Source organism: Saccopteryx bilineata, chromosome 4, assembly GCF_036850765.1.
Source record: "Saccopteryx bilineata isolate mSacBil1 chromosome 4, mSacBil1_pri_phased_curated, whole genome shotgun sequence".
Taxonomy (NCBI): Eukaryota; Metazoa; Chordata; class Mammalia; order Chiroptera; family Emballonuridae; genus Saccopteryx; species Saccopteryx bilineata.
The window spans coordinates 27,597,903-27,618,068 of NC_089493.1; the positions used below are offsets into that span (position 1 = coordinate 27,597,903).

The window sequence follows — 20,166 nt, forward strand, 5'->3', positions numbered from 1 at the left end:
TGCAGTGGAAAAAAGCAATGACCTGAAATGTTGAGGTTGCCAGTTCGAAACCCTGGGCTTGCCTGGTGAAGGAACATATGACAAGCAATCAATGAACAACTAAAGTGACGCAACTATGAGTTGATACTTTTCACCACTTTCTCTCTCTCCCTTCTCTGTAAAATCAATAAATTAAAAAAAACAAACAAAAAAAAACTTTAGCCTGACCAGGTGGTGGCGCACTGGATAGAGCGTCGAACTGGGAGGCAGAGGACCCAGGTTCGAGACCCCGAGGTTGCCAGCTTGAGCGCGGGCTCATCTGGTTTGAGCAAAGCTCACCAGCTTGGACCCAAGGTCGCTGGCTTGAGCAGGGGGTTACTCGGTCTGCTGAAGGCTTGCGGTCAAGGCACATATGAGAAAGCAATCAATGAACAACTAAGGTGTTGCAACGCGAAACGAAAAACTAATGATTGATGCTTCTCATCTCTCTCCATTCCTGTCTGTCTGTCCCTGTCTATCCCTCTCTCTGACTCACTCTCTGTCTCTGTAAAAAATAAATAAATAAAGAAAGAAAGAAAGAACTTTAAATAAACAAAGAAAATTTCCTTCCCCTAAAATTTTGAAAGGTTTTAATATCTTATATTATCAAAAGGGCAATTCCAAAATCAATAAGACTATACAGTAAAAACATTAATTTAACACCTATATACTGGAGACTCTGGCAGTCGGCTAATTGCCTATCCCAAATGTCCATCGTCTCTTTCTTCCTGAGTAATAAAACCCGATTTTTTTTTTTTCAGGAAAGCAATAAGCTCAGTTGAAAAGTCCCTGTCTCTCTTGTGGTTGAGCAAAGCCATGAAGGTTCTGGTCAATGTGATGTAAGTAGAAAAGTGTGTAGGACTTCCAGGAAGACCACGAGAAAGAGGGGCATATGTTTTTCCTTCTTGTCCTCCTTCCTTCCTGCTGTTTGAATGGTGGTAGAGCTCCAGCAGCTGTCATGGGGCATGAGGTAACTTTGAGGATGTAAGCCACATGTTGCAGATCACAGTTAAGGATGCTGAGTCTCTGTTGACATTGTGGCATTACCCTTCCAGCTCTGGAACGCTACCTCCAGACTTCCTTTAGGTGAGAGAATAAACCTTTATATGAGGATGCCACTATTATCAGGGCTGCTACAGCTGAGTCTGTTCATAAGTGATTCAGGGACCAATTCTAAGCAAAGAAAAATGAGTATTCTCAAGTAGCAAATGATAGGAGTTATATCTATGTTTCTGATATATTCTTTATAATGGCAGGTCTAATGCTTCTTAGTCATTCAGTAATTAATTTTTTAAGTTAAGAAAGGTATATCATACAGACAGAAGAAAAACGGTCCCTTTGTCCTTACGTATCTTTATTATAGTCAATGCTTAGTATTTACCAACCCAATTCTTTAAAGAAAAGCGGGGGGGACAGTCTAAACGAGAAGGAACCTTATTATGTAAAAGGAAAGTCTGAGACTCTCGCAACTTCTCAGAATTTTTTTGTAGAGTATCAGCTTCCTTCAGGTGGTAGTCAAGAGCTTTCTGGAGATAAACATTCTCTTTAAAAACAGCTCTTCCAGCATTGTTCAGTTGCCTGAAATAGGGAGACACAAGATCTCAAAACAGAGTCTCAAGTTCCAGATATTACCAAACTAGCATAATGATTGCTTTATCTCCAACATTAATGATAATGAAAACCCTCCCCGGTTGCTATTATTAACTTCATTTTAAATAAATACTGTGGTGGCGCACTGGATAAAGCATCAACCTGGACCACTTAAGTTGCCAGTTCAAAACCTTGGGCTTGGCCCTGGCCAGTTGGCTCAGTGGTGGAGCGTCGGCCTGGCGTGCAGAAGTCCCGGGTTCGATTCCCGGCCAGAGCACACAGGAGAAGTGCCCATCTGCTTCTCCATTTAAAAACAAAAAAAACCTTGGGCTTGCCTGGTCAAGGCACTTATGAGAAGCAACTCTGAGTTAATGCTTCCTGTTCCTCCCCCCTGCCTTTTTCTCTCTCTCTCTCCTCTCTCTAAAATTAATAAATAAAATCTTTAAAAAAAAAAAGTTAAGGAATCTTCCTACATTTGATAGGCATGTTGATATATGTTGAGAACCAGTCAGTCTAACCTCAAAGCCACATTTTACCCTCACCCCATGCTGCTACAGAAAGGGTGGAGGGAAAGGAGGTAGAAACACAAAGTTCTCTTTCTAGAAACAGTGAGGGAAAATAAGACAGAAACTGTAAAGCAAACCAGGAGAGAAGTGGGACAGCATAAGAACAAAATAGACCTGCATAGAGGTCAGAGAGGCTATAAGGAAGGAAGGAAAGGAAAAAGGAAGGGAGGGAGGGAGGGAGGAAAGCAAGGTGGGTGGGAGGCAGGGAGGGAGGGAGGCAGCAGTCTCTTACACAACAGCTTCATGGTGGGCTCTCTCTGCCAGCATTATTATCTTCTTTTCAGCTTCCTTTTCTAGTCGGTGCTAAAAAAGAAAATTGGCTGTTTTGCCTGGCCTGTGTGCCACAGTGGACAGAGCACTGACCTGCAATGATAAGGTCACCCGTTCAAAACCCTGGGCTTGCCTGGTCAAGGTATAGACAAAGAGCAATCAATCATTGAGCAACTAAAGAAAAGCAACTATGAGTTGATACTTCTCACTCCCTGTCCTTGTCTCTCCTCTCTCTGCAAAATCAATAAATAAAATATTTTTTAAAAAAAGAAAAGAAAACAGATTGTTTCAATACAAAGCTATTTTTCTAACAAATAGCGACGCCCCAGATGGGCAGAGCATCGCCCCCTGGTGGGCATGTGGGTGGATCCCGGTTGGGCACATGCGGGAGTCTGTCTGACTGCCTCCCCGTTTCTGGCTCCGGAAAAATACAAAAAAAAAAAAGAAAGAAAGAAAGAAAAGAAAACAAATTGTTTCAACACAAAGCTATTTTTTTTTATTTTTTTTTATTTATGCATTTTAGAGAGGAGAGTGAGAGAGAGAGAGACAGAGAGAGAGAGAGAGAGAGAAATGGGGGAGGAGCAGGAAGCTTCAACTCCCATATGTGCCTTGACCAGACAAGTACAGGGTTTTGAATCAGCGACCTCAGTGTTCTAGGTCGATGCCTTTATCCACTGCACCACCATAGGTCAAACCAAAGCTATTTTTCTAACAACAACTTTTACATGTTAGAAAGTTAAATATTGGCCCTGGCTGGTTGGCTCAGTGGTAGAGCGTTGGCCCGGCATGTGGAAGTCCCAGGTTCTATTCCTGACCAAGGCACACAGGAGAGCGCCCATCTGCTTCTCCACCCTTCCCCTTCTCCTTTCTCTCTCTCTCTTCCCCTCTCACAGCCAAGGCTCCATTGAAGCAATGTTGGCCCAGGTGCTGAGGACAGCTCCATGGCCTCCACCTCAGGCGCTGGAATGGATCTGGTTGCAATGGAGCAATGGCCCAGATGGGCCTAGCAGCGCCCCCTAGTGGGCATGCCAGGTGGGTCCCAGTTGGGTGCATGCAGGAGTCTGTCTCTTTGCCTCCCCACTTCTCATTTCAGAAAAATACACACAAAAAAGTTAAATATTGGCCCTGGCCAGGTGACTCAGTGGATAGAGTCACCCCAGTGCACCAAGGTTGTGGGTTTGATCCCCAGTCAGGACACATATAAGAAACAACCAATGAGTGCACAACTAAATGCAACAACTAAGTGAAACAATAAGTTGATGCTTCTCTCTCTGTCTCTCTCTCAAATAAATGAAAAACTTTTTCAAAAGTTATCTATTTTATAATGTCAAATAAAATACTCCTCTCTGGTCTGACCAGGCGGTGGCGCAGTGGATAGAGCGTCAGACTGGGATGCGGAAGACCCAGGTTCGAGACCCTGAGGTCGCCAGCTTGAGCACGAGCTCACCTGGCTTGAGCAAAAAGCTCACCAGCTTGGACCCAAGGTCACTGGCTTGAGCAAGGGGTCACTCGATCTGCTGAAGGCCTCCGGTCAAGGCACATATGAGAAAGCAATCAATGAACAACTATGGTGTCGCAAAAAGAAACTGATGATTGATGCTTCTCATCTCTCTCCATTCCTGTCTGTCTGTCCCTATCTATCCCTCTCTCTGACTCTCTCTCTGTCCCTGTAAAAAAATAAAAAATAAGGCCTGACCTGTGGTGGCACAGTGGATAAAGCGTTGACCTGGAATACTGAGGCCACCAGTTCAAAACCCTGGGCTTGACTGGTCAAGGCATATATGGGAGTTGATGCTTCCTGCTCCTCCCCTGTTCTCTCTCTATCTCTCCCTCTCTCTCTCTAATAAAAATGAATAAATAAAATCTAAAAAAAGTAAATAAATAAAAATTTTTTAAAATAAAAAAAAATAAAATAAAATACTCCTCTCCATATGACCCAATGTGAAGTGCTCCAACTATTGATGGAGGAGCCAGCAAAGAAGATAATGTGAACACAGGAACCTTAGGGTACCTCTGAATTTCCCCATTAAAAATCAACATGACAGATAAATAAGAAAAACACTCCACATCAGTATGGCAAAGCAGAGCTAGATGAAAGTTCTTAAATACAGCGAGGAGAGTTATTATTTATGAGAGTGATGAGAGTCTTTATTCATTCAACAAATTCCTATGGAGCAATAATAGTGTACCAGGATTTTCAAATACTAGAGAGTCTATGGTGAACAAAACAGACAGGGTTCCTATTCTCATAGAGATTATATTCTAGGATGCGATCTAAACAATAACAATAATTAAAATGCACTTCATGTGTACCAGAGTGACCTGGTACACAATCCCACCTCCCTATATAGTAAGGTACATGCAACTTTAGTTCCAGAGGGAAACACCCAACTGAGGGGGATGTGTCCTAAAGCATTGGTAAGATGACAATCTCATTTGAGGATTTCAAGAATCTCTAACTAGAAGGGGAAAAGACTAGACATTGAGATATCCAAAATAGGTTTTATCTTCCCTGTTTTTTATTCTACTGTGATTTGATAACAGTCTTCTAATCAGGTAACAATGGAAAGTTGATATGTCTCAGAATGAATGTAAATACATTTATGTTGTTCTAGTAAATAAAAGAGTTCTTAATTATTCTTAATATGTCATACCTTTTCTTCAAAAAACCTGCTTTCCAATCTTGTAAGAGTCTCCTGATGTTTCCGCTCTGTGTTCTTTAAATTCTCCTTCAGCTAAAATTAAAAACAAAAGAACTGGTCAATAGGAAATGGGGATGACTGAGACATATTTCTAGAAAATTCTCAATAAAGAAACTTTTTCTGTTATACTTTACCTCTTAATCTTAAACACACAGAAAACCTGCATGTCTTTGCCTCCGTGTACTATATTTCCCCCAATCTTCCATAGATTTATAGGATCAGTATTGAGTTCCCCAAAAACCTTTCATGAATAACAGTTCACAGGACATTCAGACAAGGTGTTCTCATGATCATGTCTCCTAAGGATCTTCATTTTAACATGAGGACGAACAGAATCCTATTTTACAACTGGAAGAGACCTGAGGAATCAGACTATATAATCTCTCACATAACATGGAAACCCTTTCTATAAGAAAAACATGTAGAGACAAAGTACCACTAATTCAAATCTCATTAATTCACTAAGCTGCCTTTTAACAGTTCTTATTTTCCAAAAATTCTTCTTAGTATTAATCTATTATTATTATTTTTTTTACAGAGACAGAGAGGGAGAGTCAGAAAGAGGGATAGATAGGGACAGAGAGACAGGAACGGAGAGAGATGACAAGCATCAATCATCAGTTTTTCGTTGTGACACCTTAGTTGTTCATTGATTGCTCTCTCATATGTGCCTTGACCGTGGGCCTTCAGCAGAACGAGTAACCCCTTGCTCGAGCCAGCAACTTTGGGTCCAAGCCGGTGAGCTTTTGCTCAAACCAGATGAGCCCGAGCTCAAGCTGGCGACCTCGAGGTCTCGAACCTGGGTTCTCCGCATCCCAGTCTGACGCTCTATCCATTGCGCCACCGCCTGGTCAGGCTTAGTATTAATCTAAAAAAAAAAAAATCACCCTTTCTTTTTTTTGTATTTTTCTGAAGTTGGAAATGGGGGAGGCAGTCAGACTCCTGCATGCACCCGACCGGGATCCACCCAGCACGCCCACCAGGGGGCGATGCTTTGCCCATCTGGGGCATTGCTCTGTTGCAACCAGAGCCATTCTAGTGCCTGAGGCAGAGGCCATAGAGCCATCCTCAGCGCCTGGGCCAACTTTGCTCCAATGGCTGCAGGAGGGGAAGAGAGAGAGAGAGAGGAAGGAGAAGGGGAGGGGTGGAGAAGCAGATGGGCGCTTCTCCTCTGTGCCCTGGCCGGGAATCGAACCTGGGACTCCTGCACGCCAGGCCGATGCTCTACCACTGACCCAACCGGCCAGGGCTAAAAATCACCCTTTCAATCCCACAGATGAATCCTTCTGTCCTCTAAAAGTACATATAATATAAAAAGGATATAAAATTCTTCTAGGACCCTGGCCAGATAGCTCAGTTGGCTAGAGTATTGTCCTGATACACTAAGGTTGAGGTTCCCCAGTCAGGGCACACACAGGAACAAATAGATCTCTCTCTCTCTCTCTCTCTCTCTCTCTCTTTCTCTCTCTCTCTTTCTCTCTCTCTCTCTCAAGTTAATAAATAAAATTTATTTATTTATTTTTACATACACACGCTAGAGAAACAGACAGGAAGGGAGAGAGCTGAGAAGCATCAACTTATAGGTGAGGCACTTTAGCTATTTATTGATTGCTTTCTCATATGTGCCTTGACTGGGGGGCTCCAGCTGAGCCAGTGACCCCTTGCTCAAGCCAGCAACCTTGGGCTTCAAGTAAGTGACCTTTAGGCTCAAACCAGCAACTATGAGGTCATGTCTTTGATCCCATGCTCAAGCTGGTGACCCTGCACTCATGCTGGATGAGCCCATGCTCAATCCAGCAACCTCGGAGTTTTGAACCTGGGTCCTCAGCATCCCAGATCAATGCTCTATCCACTGCGCCACCACCTGGTCAGGCAATAAAAATTATTTTTAAAATTCTTCTACGCAAAGAAAGTGGAGCTAAGTTAAAGCTATGATTTTTTTTTTTTAAAGCTATGATTTTGTAGGGTATATTTACTAGCAAGAATCAATCAGATGAAACCAGGTATATTCAATCTAATATTCATGCCATAAAAAAGGCAGTGAGGCCCTGGCCGGTTGGCTCAGTGGTAGAGCGTCGGCCTGGCGTGCAGAAGTCCCGGGTTTGATTCCTGGCCAGGGCACACAGGAGAAATGCTCATCTGCTTCTCCACCCCTCCCCCTCTTCTTCCTCTCTGTCTCTCTCTTCGCCTCCTGCGGCGAGGCTCCATTGGAGCAAAGATGGCCCGGGTGCTGGGGATGGCTCCTTGGCCTCTGCCTCAGGCGCTGGAGTGGCTCTGGTCGCAACAGAGAGACATCCTGGAGGGGCAGAGCATCGCCCCCTGGTGGGCAGAGCTTCGCCCCCTGGTGGGCATGCCGGGTGGATCCCGGTCGGGCGCATGCGGGAGTCTGTCTGACTGTCTCTCCCCGTTTCCAGCTTCAGAAAAATACAAAAAAAAAAAAAAAAAAAAAAAAGGGCAGTGAGAAGGGCTTTGCATCGGACAGACCAGAATTCAAGTGCTAGGTCTCTCACCAGCTGTTTGACTCTGGGCAAGTCACTTAACTTCTCAGTCTCCAGGAATAAAAAGAAGATAATAATAGTAGCTATCGTGTAGGGGTATGGCAAGATTCGAATAACAAATGGTACATGTACTTACAATAGTAACCATTTAATATAATAAGTACTATTCCCACTTATACTTAACACTCCTTACTATAATCTGTTTTAGATGTTTTTCTTTTCCCTGTACTTTTATATAATCTTTTAATGGCCTCTTAATACTATTCAACCATAAGAAAAGATGAAATACTGTTTACAACAACATGGATATATTGAGAATATCATGCTAAGTGAAATAAGTCAGTCAGAAAAGGTCAAGAAACATATAATTTCACTTATATATGGAATATAAAAATGAAAGCAACAAACAAGACAAACAAAAACTCATAGACACAGACAACAGTATGGTTGTTACCAGAGGAAAGCGCAATGCGAGGAAGGCAGAAAGGGTAGGGTGGGTCAAATATATGATTATGAAAGGAGACTTGATTTGGGGTGGTGAACACACAATGTAATATAAAGATAACGCATTATAGAATTGTCCACTTGAAACCTATATAATTTTATTAACCAATGTAATCCCAATAAATTTAATAAAATATAAAAGGGGGGATGAAGGGATGGCCTCTTACATTGACAAAGACTTTCAAAATTAATGTCAATCAATATAAAAGTTTATGGAAATGTCCACCATCCCAGCATGTGTGTTGAGGGGCATGAACTTTTCTTTTTGGGCGGGCATGAACTTTTCATATGCCATTGGACTCCCTCGAAAATCTATAAATAAATAAATACATATATACATACATACATATTATTATTATTATTATTAATTTTGTATTTTTTCTGAAGCTGGAAACAGGGAGAGACAGTCAGACAGACTTCCGCATGCACCCGACCGGGATCCACCCGGCACGCCCACCAGGGGCGACGCTCTGCCCACCAGGGGGCGATGCTCTGCCCCTCCGGGGCGTCGCTCTGCAGCGACCAGAGCCACTCTAGCGCCTGGGGCAGAGGCCAAGGAGCCATCCCCAGCGCCCGGGCCATCTTTGCTCCAATGGAGCCTTGGCTGCGGAAGGGGAAGAGAGAGACAGAGAGGAAGGAGGGGGGGTGGAGAAGCAAATGGGCGCTTCTCCTATGTGCCCTGGCCGGGAATCGAACCTGGGTCCCCCGCACGCCAGGCCGACGCTCTACTGCTGAGCCAACCGGCCAGGGCTATTATTTTTTTTTTTTTACAGAGACAGAGAGAGGGATAGATAGGGACAGACAGACAGGAACGGAGAGAGATGAGAAGCGTCAATCATTAGTTTTTTGTTGCAACACCTTAGTTGTTCATTGATTGCTTTCTCATATGTGCCTTGACTGTGGGGCTACAGCAGACTGAGTAACCCTTTGCTGGAGCTAGCGACCTTGAACCCAAGCTGGTGAGCCTTGCTCAAACCAGATGAGCCAGCGCTCAAGCTGGCGACCTCGAGGTCTCGAACCTGGGTCCTCTGCATCCCAATCTGATGCTCTATCCACTGCATGACCGCCTGGTCAGGCCATACATACATATATAAAGAAATCTTTTGAAAGATAATTACATAATACATATGAAAAATCTTTAAAAGTTCATGTTCTTTAACCTACAAATTCCCTTCTAAGAAGTTATCCTAGACCCGTGATGGCGAACCATTTTATAAAAATCTGCCCACTTTTTTTTTTTTAAAGACTTTATTCAATTTTCAGAGAGGAGAGAGAGGGAAAGAGGGAGAGAGAGAGAGAGAGAGAGAGAGAGACAGAGAGAGAAGGAGGAGCAGGAAGCATCCACTCCCATATGTGCCTTGACCAGGTAAGTCTGGAGTTTTGAACCAGCGACCTTAGTGTTCCAAATCTATGCTTTATCCCACTGTGCCACCACAGGTCAGGCCAAAAAAATCTGCCCACTTTTGCAGTGCTGGTCAACCTGGTCCCTCCCGCCCACTAGTGGATGTTCCAGCTTTCATGGTGGGCCCATCACAGCGCCCTTTGGTTGCTCTGCTACCGCCCACCATGAAAGCTGGAATGCCCACTAGTGGGCTGGAGGGACCAGGTTGACCAGCACTGCAAAAGTGGGCAGTTTACAAAAAGGTTTGCCATCATAGTCCTAGACCCTTGCCAGAGAGCTCAGTTACTTAGAGCCATGTCTTGATACCACCACGGTTATGGGTTTAAATCCTAGATAGGGCACATATAAGAATCAACCAATGAATGCATAAATAAGTGGGACAACAAATCAATGTTTCTCCCTCTCTCTGCTTTCTGTTCTTTCTCTAAAAGTCAATAAATGAAAAAAATTTTTAAGTTATTCTAAACACTAATTAATATAAAAAAATAGGCCCTGGCCAGTTTGCTCAGTGGTAGAGCGTCAGCCTGGCGTGCAGGAGTCCCGAGTTCGATTCCTAGCCAGGGCACACAGGAGAAGCGCCCATCTGCTTCTCCACCTCTCCCCCTCTCCTTCTTCTCTGTCTCTCTCTTCCCCTCCTACAGCCAAGGCTCCATTGGAACAAAGTTTGCCCGGGTGCTGAGGATGGCTCTGTGGCCTCTGCCTCAGGCGCTAGAATGTCTCTGATTGCGGCAGAGCAATGCCCCAAGATGGGCAGAGCATCGCCCCCTGGTGGGCATGCCAGGTGGACCCCGGTCCGGTGCATGCAGGAGTCTGTCTGACTGCCTCCCCGTTTCCAGCTTCGGAAAAATACCAAAAAAAAAAAAATATATATATATATAATATATATATATATATAATATATATATATAAATAAAATAATTTTGTTACTTAGATGTTCATCACAGTTTACAATAGTGAAAATTTAGAAAAAAAGTCAAAATGTCCAAGAAGGGACCAATTAATAAATCATAATACATCTACTCAATATCATTTCATGTATCTAGTCAAAAGATTTTATAGAAAAATATGTAATGGCATTGAAAAATGTTCATAATATACAAAATGAAAATACCAGCTTAATAATATGTACATCATGACCTCATTTTAGTAAAAATATTTTTAATATGTTTCTACATAGCAGAGGAAGACAAAGGAACAGAATATACCAAAATATTAACAATGGTTATCCCCCCTAGGTGTTTGTGTGTGGGGTTTTTTTTGTTGGGGGGGATTTTTTTTCATTAGTTGAATTTGCTGAAATGGGTATCAGCACTCTGACAAAAAAAAAAAAAAGCGCCCTGGCCGGTTGGCTCAGCGGTAGAGCATCGGCCTAGCATGCGGAGGACCCGGGTTCGATTCCCGGCCAGGGCACACAGGAGAAGCGCCCATTTGCTTCTCCACCCCTCCGCCGCGCTTTCCTCTCTGTCTCTCTCTTCCCCTCCCGCAGCCAAGGCTCCATTGGAGCAAAGATGGCCCGGGCGCTGGGGATGGCTCTGTGGCCTCTGCCCCAGGCGCTAGAGTGGCTCTGGTCGCAACATGGCGACACCCAGGATGGGCAGAGCATCGCCCCCTGGTGGGCAGAGCGTGGCCCCTGGTGGGCGTGCCGGGTGGATCCCGGTCGGGCGCATGCGGGAGTCTGTCTGACTGTCTCTCCCTGTTTCCAGCTTCAGAAAAATGAAAAAAAAAAAAAAAAAAAAAAAAAAAGCAAAGACAAAACAATTTATTAAAACAATAATCACTGTGCCTGACCATGCAGTGGCGCAGCGGATAGACCATTGGACTGGGACGCTGAGGACCCAGGTTCGAAACCCTGAGGTCACCAGCTTGAGTGCAGGCTCATCAGGCTTGAGAGCAGAGTCACTGGCTTGAGCGTGCGATCATAAACATGATCCCATGGTCGCTGGCTTGAGCCCAAAGGTCGCTAGCTTGAAGCCTAAGGTTGCTGGCTTGAGTCCAAGGTCACTTGCTCTGCTGTAGCCCCCCAGTCAAGGCACATATGAGAAAGCAATCAATGAAAAACTAAGGAGCGCCTGACCTGTGGTGGCACAGTGGATAAAGCGTCCACCTGGAATGCTGAGGTTGCCGGTTCGAAACCCTGGGCTTGCCTGGTCAAGGCACATATGGGAGTTGATGCTTCCAGCTCCTCCCCCCTTCTCTCTCTCTCTCTCCCTCTCTCTCTCCCCTCTAAAATAAATAAATAAATAAATAAATTTTAAAAAAACTAAGGAGCCACAACAAAGAATTGAAGCTTCTCATCTCTCTCCCTTCCTGTCTGTCTGTCCCTATCTGTCCCTCTCTCTGACTCTCTCTCTGTCGCTGTAAAAAGCAACAATAACAAAAAACAAAAAAACAATAATCACTACAATGTACCAATGTATGCTGCTTCTGCTAATCAGATAGGAATCATTTTTTTCTTTAAAATATATGCTTTGACTACCTTTTGACAATCTAAATGTAATTAGCCTCTTTTAAAGTTGTACAATGAATTGTATTACACAGTATAATTATTTTTCTTCATTTATGAATACCCCAATTTTAAGTTCATGGGCCCCCACATCAGCCTTAATTTTTCCATATTCCACAGAACCACCTTATTTTTCCCCATAAGCCTTTGAATCTTAATTCTTCCTAGCCCAACAGCTCTCTTAGAAGGGGTATGAAATCTATTTGCCCTCTAGGTGGCAACATTGCTCTTAAAAAAAAAATCACAGTGTTGCCAAACCAGTGGTGGTGCAGTGGATAGAGCATCGACCTGGTATGCTGAGGTCTCAGGTTCAAAATCCTAAGGTCAACAGTTTAAACACAAACTCATCCAGTTTAAGATAGGCAGGCTTGCCAGCTTGAGCGCAGGATCATCAACATGACCCTGAGGTTGCTGACTTGAAGCTCAAGGTCACTGGCTTGAGCAAGGGGTCACTGGCTGGGCTTGAGCAGCACCCCACCCTTCTCCCACTACCTCCCCTCATGGCATCTGAGAAGTAATCAATGAACTAAAGCAATGCAGCTATGAGTTAAGCATCTCTCTTTCCTCCTACTCTCTTTTTCTTTCTCTTTCTCTCTCTCAAAATAAATAAAAATTAAAATAAAAAATAAAACTTAAAAAAAATTCACAGTACAGCCTACCAGAATTAAACTAGTTCCTAATTCACTTAGATTCAGAATGTATACATCCCCTTAGGAAGACTATTTTGAGAGGTCCTGAAAAGTTAAGAAACTTAACTTGATTCAATTTGTAGCATTTTTATATAAAACTTAACATCCCTTCTAAATTTTTTTCAGCTTTATTGAGGCATAAATGACAAAACTGTAAGGTATTTCAAATGTATATAAAAATGTTTTTAAAATTTTTATTTATTGATTTTAGAGAGAGAGAAAGGGAGAGAGAGAAACACCGATCTGTTGTTCCACTTATTTATGCCTTCATTAGTTGATTCTCATATGTACCCTGACCAGGGATCAAGCCTACACCCTTGGCATATTGAGACATTGCTCTAACCAACTGAGCTACCTGGCCAGGGAAGTGATAATTTGATTATGTATACACTGTGAAAATATTCCTCCCATCCAGTTAGTAGAAAACTTGATATCCCTTCAAATTACTTTTGTGTATGTGTGTGTGTGTGTGTGTGTGTGTGTGTACTTTTCTGAAGTGAGAAGCGAGGAGGCAGAGAGACAGACTCCCGCATGTGCCTGACTGGGATCCACCTGGCATACCCACTAGGGGACTATGCCCTGCCCATTTGAGCTTTTGCTCCGTTGCAACTGGAGCCATTCTAGCGCCTGAAACAGAGGCCATGGAGCCATCCTCAGCATTTGGGCCAACTCTGCTTCAATGGAGCCTTGGCTGCAGAAGGGGGAGAGAGAAACAGAGAGAAAGGAGAGGAGGAAGCATGGAGAAACAGATGGGCACTTCCCCTGTGTGCTCTGGCTGGGAATCGAACTTGGAACTTCCACACACTGGGCCAATCAGCCAGGGCCTCAATTATATTTTTTAAAAAGATTATTTATTCATTTTAGAGAGGAGAGAGAGAGAGAGAGAAGAGAGAGGGGCAGGAAGCATCAATTTCCATATGTGCCTTGACCAGACAAGCCCAAGGTTTCAAACCGGTGCCCTCAATATTCCAGGTTGACACTTTATCCACTGTGACACCACAGATCAGGCCCTTCAACTACATTTTTAATGAAAAGATCCACTCAGCATGTAGCAAATATTCACTGAGCATTACTATGTATCTAGTATTTTGATGAATACAAAAGACAAGGCTTTGTATCTCAAAGAACTTACAATCTAACAAAGGAGATAAGACAAATGATAAATATAATATCAAGATAGCCTGACCAGGCGGTGGTGCAGTGGATAGAGCATTGGGCTGGGATGTGGAAGAAGACCCAGGTTCGAGACCCCGAGGTTGCCAGCTTGAGCATGGGCTCATCTGGTTTGAGCAAAGCTCACCGGCTTGGACCCAACGCTGCTGGCTCGAGCAAGGGGTTATTCAGTCTGCTGAAGGCCCACGGTCAAGGCACATATGAGAAAGCAATCAATGAACAACTAAGGCAGGGGTCCCCAAACTTTTTACACAGGGCCAGTTCACTGTACCTCAGACCATTGGAGGGCCAGACTATAAAAAAACTATGGCCTGATCTGTGGTGGCGCAGTGGATAAAGCGTCGACCTGGAAATGCTGAGGTCGCTGGTTCGAAACCCTGGGCTTGCCTGGTCAAGGCACATATGGGAGTTGATGCTTCTAGCTCCTCCCCCACTTCTCTCTCTCTGTCTCTCCTCTCTTCTCTCTGTCTCTCCCTCTCCTCTCTAAAATGAATAAATAAAAAAATTTTTAAAAACAAACAATGAACAAATCCCTATGACACTGCACATATCTTATTTTAAAGTAAAGAAACAAAACGGGAACAAATACAATATTTAAAATAAAGAACAAGTAAATTTAAATCAACAAACTGACCAGTATTTCAATGGGAACTATGGGCCTGCTTTTGGCTAATGAGATGGTCAATGTCCGGTTCCATATTTGTCACTGCTAGCTGTAACAAGTGATATGACGCACTTCTGGAGCCGTGATGTGTGCATCCCGCATCACCGAAAGTAGTACTGTACGTGAGTGAGCGGCGCCACCACATACAGTACTCCAGGAGCATCCTGTGCTCCTCTCACTGACCACCAATGAAAGAGGTGTCCCTTCTGGAAGTGCGGCGGGGGCCAGATAAATGGCCTCAGCGGGCCGTTGTTTGGGGACCCCTGGGATAGAGCATTGGACTGGGACGTGGAGGACCCAGGTTTGAATTCCTGAGGTCGCCAGCTTGAGCAGGGGCTCACCAGCTTGAGCCCAAGGTTGCTGGCTTGAGCAAGGGGTCACTCACTCTGCTGTAGCCCCCCCCTCATCAAGGCACATATGAGAAAGCAATTAATAAACAACTAATGAGACTAAGGAGCCGTAACAAAGAATTGATGCTTCTCATCTTTCTCCCTTACTGCTTCTCTGCCCCTATCAAGTATATAACCGGCCAGGGCTTAAAGAAGATTTTTGAAGGAGGTGATCAGAATATCATCAGAATTGTGATATTTTAAGGTAATTCTTATAGTAGTATTTTGGACTGCAGTGGTGTGCTGGTTTTAATATATGTCCATGGCTTGACAGTCCTCTCAAATGATTGAATGTAATTCTTCACTCCAGTGGGGACAGACTTAGAGATTTGCTTCTAACTAATAACTTAAGACAGAAGTCACGCTATGTGATTTCTGGCTAGTTCAAGAAAAGGATAGTGGCCCTGGCCGGTTGGCTCAGCGGTAGAGCGTCGGCCTAGCGTGCGGAGGACCCGGGTTCGATTCCCGGCCAGGGCACACAGGAGAAGCGCCCATTTGCTTCTCCACCCCTCCGCCGCGCTTTCCTCTCTGTCTCTCTCTTCCCCTCCCGCAGCCGAGGCTCCATTGGAGCAGAGATGGCCCGGGCACTGGGGATGGCTCTGTGGCCTCTGCCTCAGGCGCTGGAGTGGCTCTGGTCGCAACATGGCGACGCCCAGGATGGGCAGAGCATCACCCCCTGGTGGGCAGAGCGTCGCCCCTGGTGGGCGTGCCGGGTGGATCCCGGTCGGGCGCATGCGGGAGTCTGTCTGACTGTCTCTCCCTGTTTCCAGCTTCAGAAAAAATGAAAAAAAAAAAAAAAAAAAAAAGAAAAGGATAGTTACCCTGGCCGGTTGGCTCAGTGGTAGAGCGTTGGCCTGGCATGCAGGAGTCCCGGGTTCGATTCCCAGCCAGGGCACACAGGAGAAGCACCCATCTGCTTCTCCACCCCTCCCCCTCTCCTTCCTCTCTGTCTCTCTCTTCCCCTCCCGCAGCCAAGGCTCCATTGGAGCAAAGTTGGCCTTGGCGCTGAGGATGGCTCTGTGGCCTCTGCCTCAGGCGCTAGAATGGCTCTGGTTGCAACAGAGTGACGCCCCAGATGGGCAGAGCATTGCCCCCTGGTGGGCATGCTGGGTGGATCCTGGTTGGGCGCATGCGGGAGTCTGTCTGACTGCCTCCCCGTTTCCAACTTCAGAAAAATACAAAAAAAAGAAAAGAAAAGGATAGCTTCTGTTTGGCTTTCTCTTGGATGACTCACTCTGCATGAATTCATCCAAGTTGTGAGAACACTCAAATGTTCTTATGAACACCTTCTGTTCTTATGAAGAGGCCTACATGGAAAGAAGTCAAAACCTCCCAGTAATTACCAGCACCGATGTGACAGCCATGTGAATTGGCACCTTAAATACTCAAGCTCCAATCAAGCCCTCAGATGGCTGTAGCCCGGGCTGATATCTTCACTGCAATCTAATAAGAGACCCTGAGCTAGAACTGCCCCACTAAACAGCTCCTAAATTCCTGACTCATAGAAATTGTGCTTTTAATGTTTATTATTGCTTGTCTTAAGCCATTAGATTTGGGGGTCAATTTGCTCTACTGTAATAGGTAACTAATGCAGGTGAAGGAATAGAGAGAGCAAGCCTGACCAGGCAGTGGTGCGGTGGATAGTGCATCAGACTGGGATGTGGAGGACCCAGGTTTGAAACCCCGAGGTCACCAGCTTGAGCACAGGCTCATTTGGCTTGAGTGTGGGCTAACCAGCTTGAGCATGGGGTCGCTGGCTTAGGCTTGGGATCACAGACTTGACCCCATGGTCGCTGTCTTGAGCCCAAAACTTGCCGGCTCAAAACCCAAAGTTCGCTGGCTTGAGCAAGGGGTCACTGGCTCTGCTGTAGCCCCCTGGTCAAGGCACATATGAGAAAGCAATCAATGAACAACTAAGGAGCCGCAATGAAGAATTGATGCTTTTCAGCTCTCTTCCTTCCTGTCTGTCTGTCCTTATCTGTCCCTCTCTCTGATTCTGTCTCTCAGAAAAAGAAAAAAATAAAGGAAATAGAGGGAGCAACACTAGAGGTCCTGACAGAAATTCAGGATGCTGGGATACTGTTACCAGTTCTACAACTTACCATGAAAGTCACATAACTTTGTGTCTCAGTTTTTCTCATCTGTAAAATGGCTTAAAGAGGGCCTAAAGTTTCTTTGAGCTCTAGGATTTTATGACTTCTAAGAAAGGTGTTTTTTTTTTTGTATTTTTCTGAAGCTGGAAACGGGGAGAGACAGTCAGACAGACTCCCGCATGCGCCCGACCGGGATCCACCCGGCACACCCACCAGGGGTGACGCTCTACCCACCAGGGGGCGATGCTCTGCCCCTCCGGGGGGTCGCTCTGCCGCGACCAGAGCCACTCTAGCGCCTGGGGCAGAGGCCAAGGAGCCATCCCCAGCGCCCGGGCCATCTTTGCTCCAATGGAGCCTTGGCTGCGGAAGGGGAAGAGAGAGACAGAGAGGAAGGAGGGGGTGGGGTGGAGAAGCAAATGGGCGCTTCTTCTATGTGCCCTGGCCGGGAATCGAACCCGGGTCCCCCGCATGCCAGGCCGACGCTCTACCACTGAGCCAACCGGCCAGGGCCTAAGAAAGGTTTTAGTTTTAGATGGTTCCATATCATTCATTTAGCAAGTTTTATTATTATTTATTTTAACATGATTTTTTAAAAGACTTTATTTATTCAATTTTCAGAGAGGGAAGAGAGAGAGAGAGAGAGAGAGAGAGAAGGAGGAGGAACAGGAAGCATGAACTTCCCACATATGCCTTGACCAGGCAAGCCCAGGATTTCGAACCGGTGACCTCAGTGTTCTAGATCGACGCTTTATCCCACTGCGCCACCACAGGTCAGGCAGCAAGTTTTATTATTAAGTACTAGTCTAGGAACTTGTGAACAGTGATAAGTACATACACAAGTAGATGATTTGGCTCCTTTTTTCTCCTTAGTTTACAAAGAGGAAAGAATACAAACATAAAATAACTAGAGAAGACAATTATGTAACTTATTTTAAGGACTTTAAAGAACTTGAAATTCATAGGAGGGGAAAGTTCCCCAGAAAATACTGCAAAGGAGTTTGTATAATGGTGAACTACGTAAATTAAGAACAATTTTAAAAAAAAGAACAATTTTAAAGCCACAGTTATAATGATTTAAAGCAACAAGTAATCAAGTTCAGGAACAAAGTCAGCCTGATGGGAGGGTTTTGGGATAACTACACAATTATGATAAGGAATTAAAACACATTCCTTTCAATCTAATAAAGTGTTTCCCCACTACCCACCTTGCCTGAAATGTTCTGACAAAACATCAATAATTAGCCTGACCTGTGGTGGCACAGTAGATAAAGTGACGACCTGGAACACTGAGGTCGCCGGTTCAAAACCCTGGGCTTGCCTGACCTGTGGTGGCGCAGTGGATAAAGAGTCAACCTGGAAATGCTGAGGTCTCCGGTTTGAAACCCTGGGCTTGCCTGACCTGTGGTGGCACAGTGGATAAAGCGTCGACCTGGAAATGCTAAGTTCGCCGGTTTGAAACCCTGGGCTTGCCTGGTCAAGGCACATATGGGAGTTGATGCTTCCAGCTCCTCCCCTTGTCTCTCTCTGTCTCTCCTCTCTCTGTCTCTCTGTCTCTCTCTCTCTCTGTCTCTCCTCTCTAAAATGAATAAATAAATAATTTTTAAAAAAAGCAAAAAAAAAAAACAACAACAACCCTGAGCTTGCCCAATGAAGGTACATATGGGAGTTGATGCTTGCTGCTCCTAAGCCCCCCTTCTCTCTCTGCTTCTGTTTCTCTCTCTCTCTCTCTCTCTTTCTCTCTCTCTCTGTGTCTCTCTTTTCTAAAATGAATAAATAAATAAAAATAAAAAAATTTTAAAAAACATCAATAATTATTATGTGGCTACTATTGCTAGGGATAGGAGCCAATGTACCCAGTACTTTACACACATTACATTACTTAGTCCACACAACATCTCTAAGAGAAGACAGGTGATATGATAGCCAAAATTTACAAATGAGGAATCTAAGATGCAGAGAAGTTAACAGACTACCCAGGGCCACTCTGCAGAGCCAGGTTGACATCCATGATGTCAACCACTACATTATCATATCTGCCTTATTCATTTCTCGTATGCCTTTTCAATTTGGCATTTAGCTAAAAGGTAAACAGAAGCAAGATGGAGGAACTCTGGTTCTTGCTGGATAGCCTGAGGAGAACTTGAGAAACACTGCATGCATGGCAGATATACCGTGATTGAGAGTGAGAGGTTCTAAAAGGACTAGAGGAAGGGCCTTAAATAGTACTAATTGTAATAATCATAATTTTAGCAGGAGCAATAACAGCCGCAGGATTCTGCTTAATGAAAGATAATATTTATCACACAGTGTCAAGCATGTACAACATTTCACTTATTATTCACAATGACCCTTTGAAGTTGGTACTATTATTCTTATCTCCATGTTACAGATTAGGAAATATAACAAGATACCCAAAAGTAAGTAATGCAGACAGTATTTATACTCTGACAGTGTGACTTCAGAGCACAAACTTTTTAATTATTCATTTTTAGAGAGGAGAGGCGTGGGGGAGGAGCAGGAAGCATCAATTCCCATATGTGCCCTGACCAGACAAGCCCAGGGCTTTGAACCAGCGACCTCAGTGGTCCAGGTCCATGTTTTATCCACTGAGCCACCACAGGTCAGGCTAGAGCACCAACTATTAGCCCCTACACTACATGCTATATAGTTATCTTTGGCAGCACTACTATTTTTATTATTACTAGTACTAATATTAGTAGCAGTATTCATGTACTGTGGTGTGTTAGAGCCAGTTTATACCAGGAATTTTGCTAGCAGGTTGTTAAAGCATCAGTATCTTGAAATTGGCCATAATAAAAGTATTTGCTTCTAAGGAAATCAGCCAATGCTACACTTTACACATATGAACTCACTTAATCCTAACAATTACTCTATAAGACTCTTATTATACAGATGAAGAAACCAAGGTATAAAAGGTTAAGTAACTTGCCCAAAGTCACAAAGCTGACTTCAGCTACTTATGCCCGGCACTCATCTCTGACATTTGTGTATTATGATTAATGCAAGAAAACTACATTCTGAGCGGAGGGAATGGAAAGTAAGAGAAAGGGCAAAGAAGATCACAGAAACTTTCTAAAAGTATTC

General features: G+C 44.3%; 1 protein-coding gene across 3 annotated transcripts in view; it reads right to left on the bottom strand.

Annotated features, from left to right (window-relative positions):
- The window catches only part of BBOF1 (basal body orientation factor 1), a 55,611-nt gene that overhangs the window by 21,124 nt on the left and 14,321 nt on the right, over positions 1-20,166 (bottom strand). For all 3 annotated transcript variants that reach the window (XM_066277731.1, XM_066277732.1, XM_066277730.1), the window contains 3 exons: positions 5,099-5,179; positions 2,407-2,477; positions 1,452-1,596 (listed from right to left, as the gene is read on the bottom strand). In XM_066277731.1, coding sequence (XP_066133828.1) covers positions 1,452-1,596; positions 2,407-2,477; positions 5,099-5,179 — 297 coding nt within the window. The remainder of the gene's footprint in view (positions 1-1,451; positions 1,597-2,406; positions 2,478-5,098; positions 5,180-20,166) is intronic.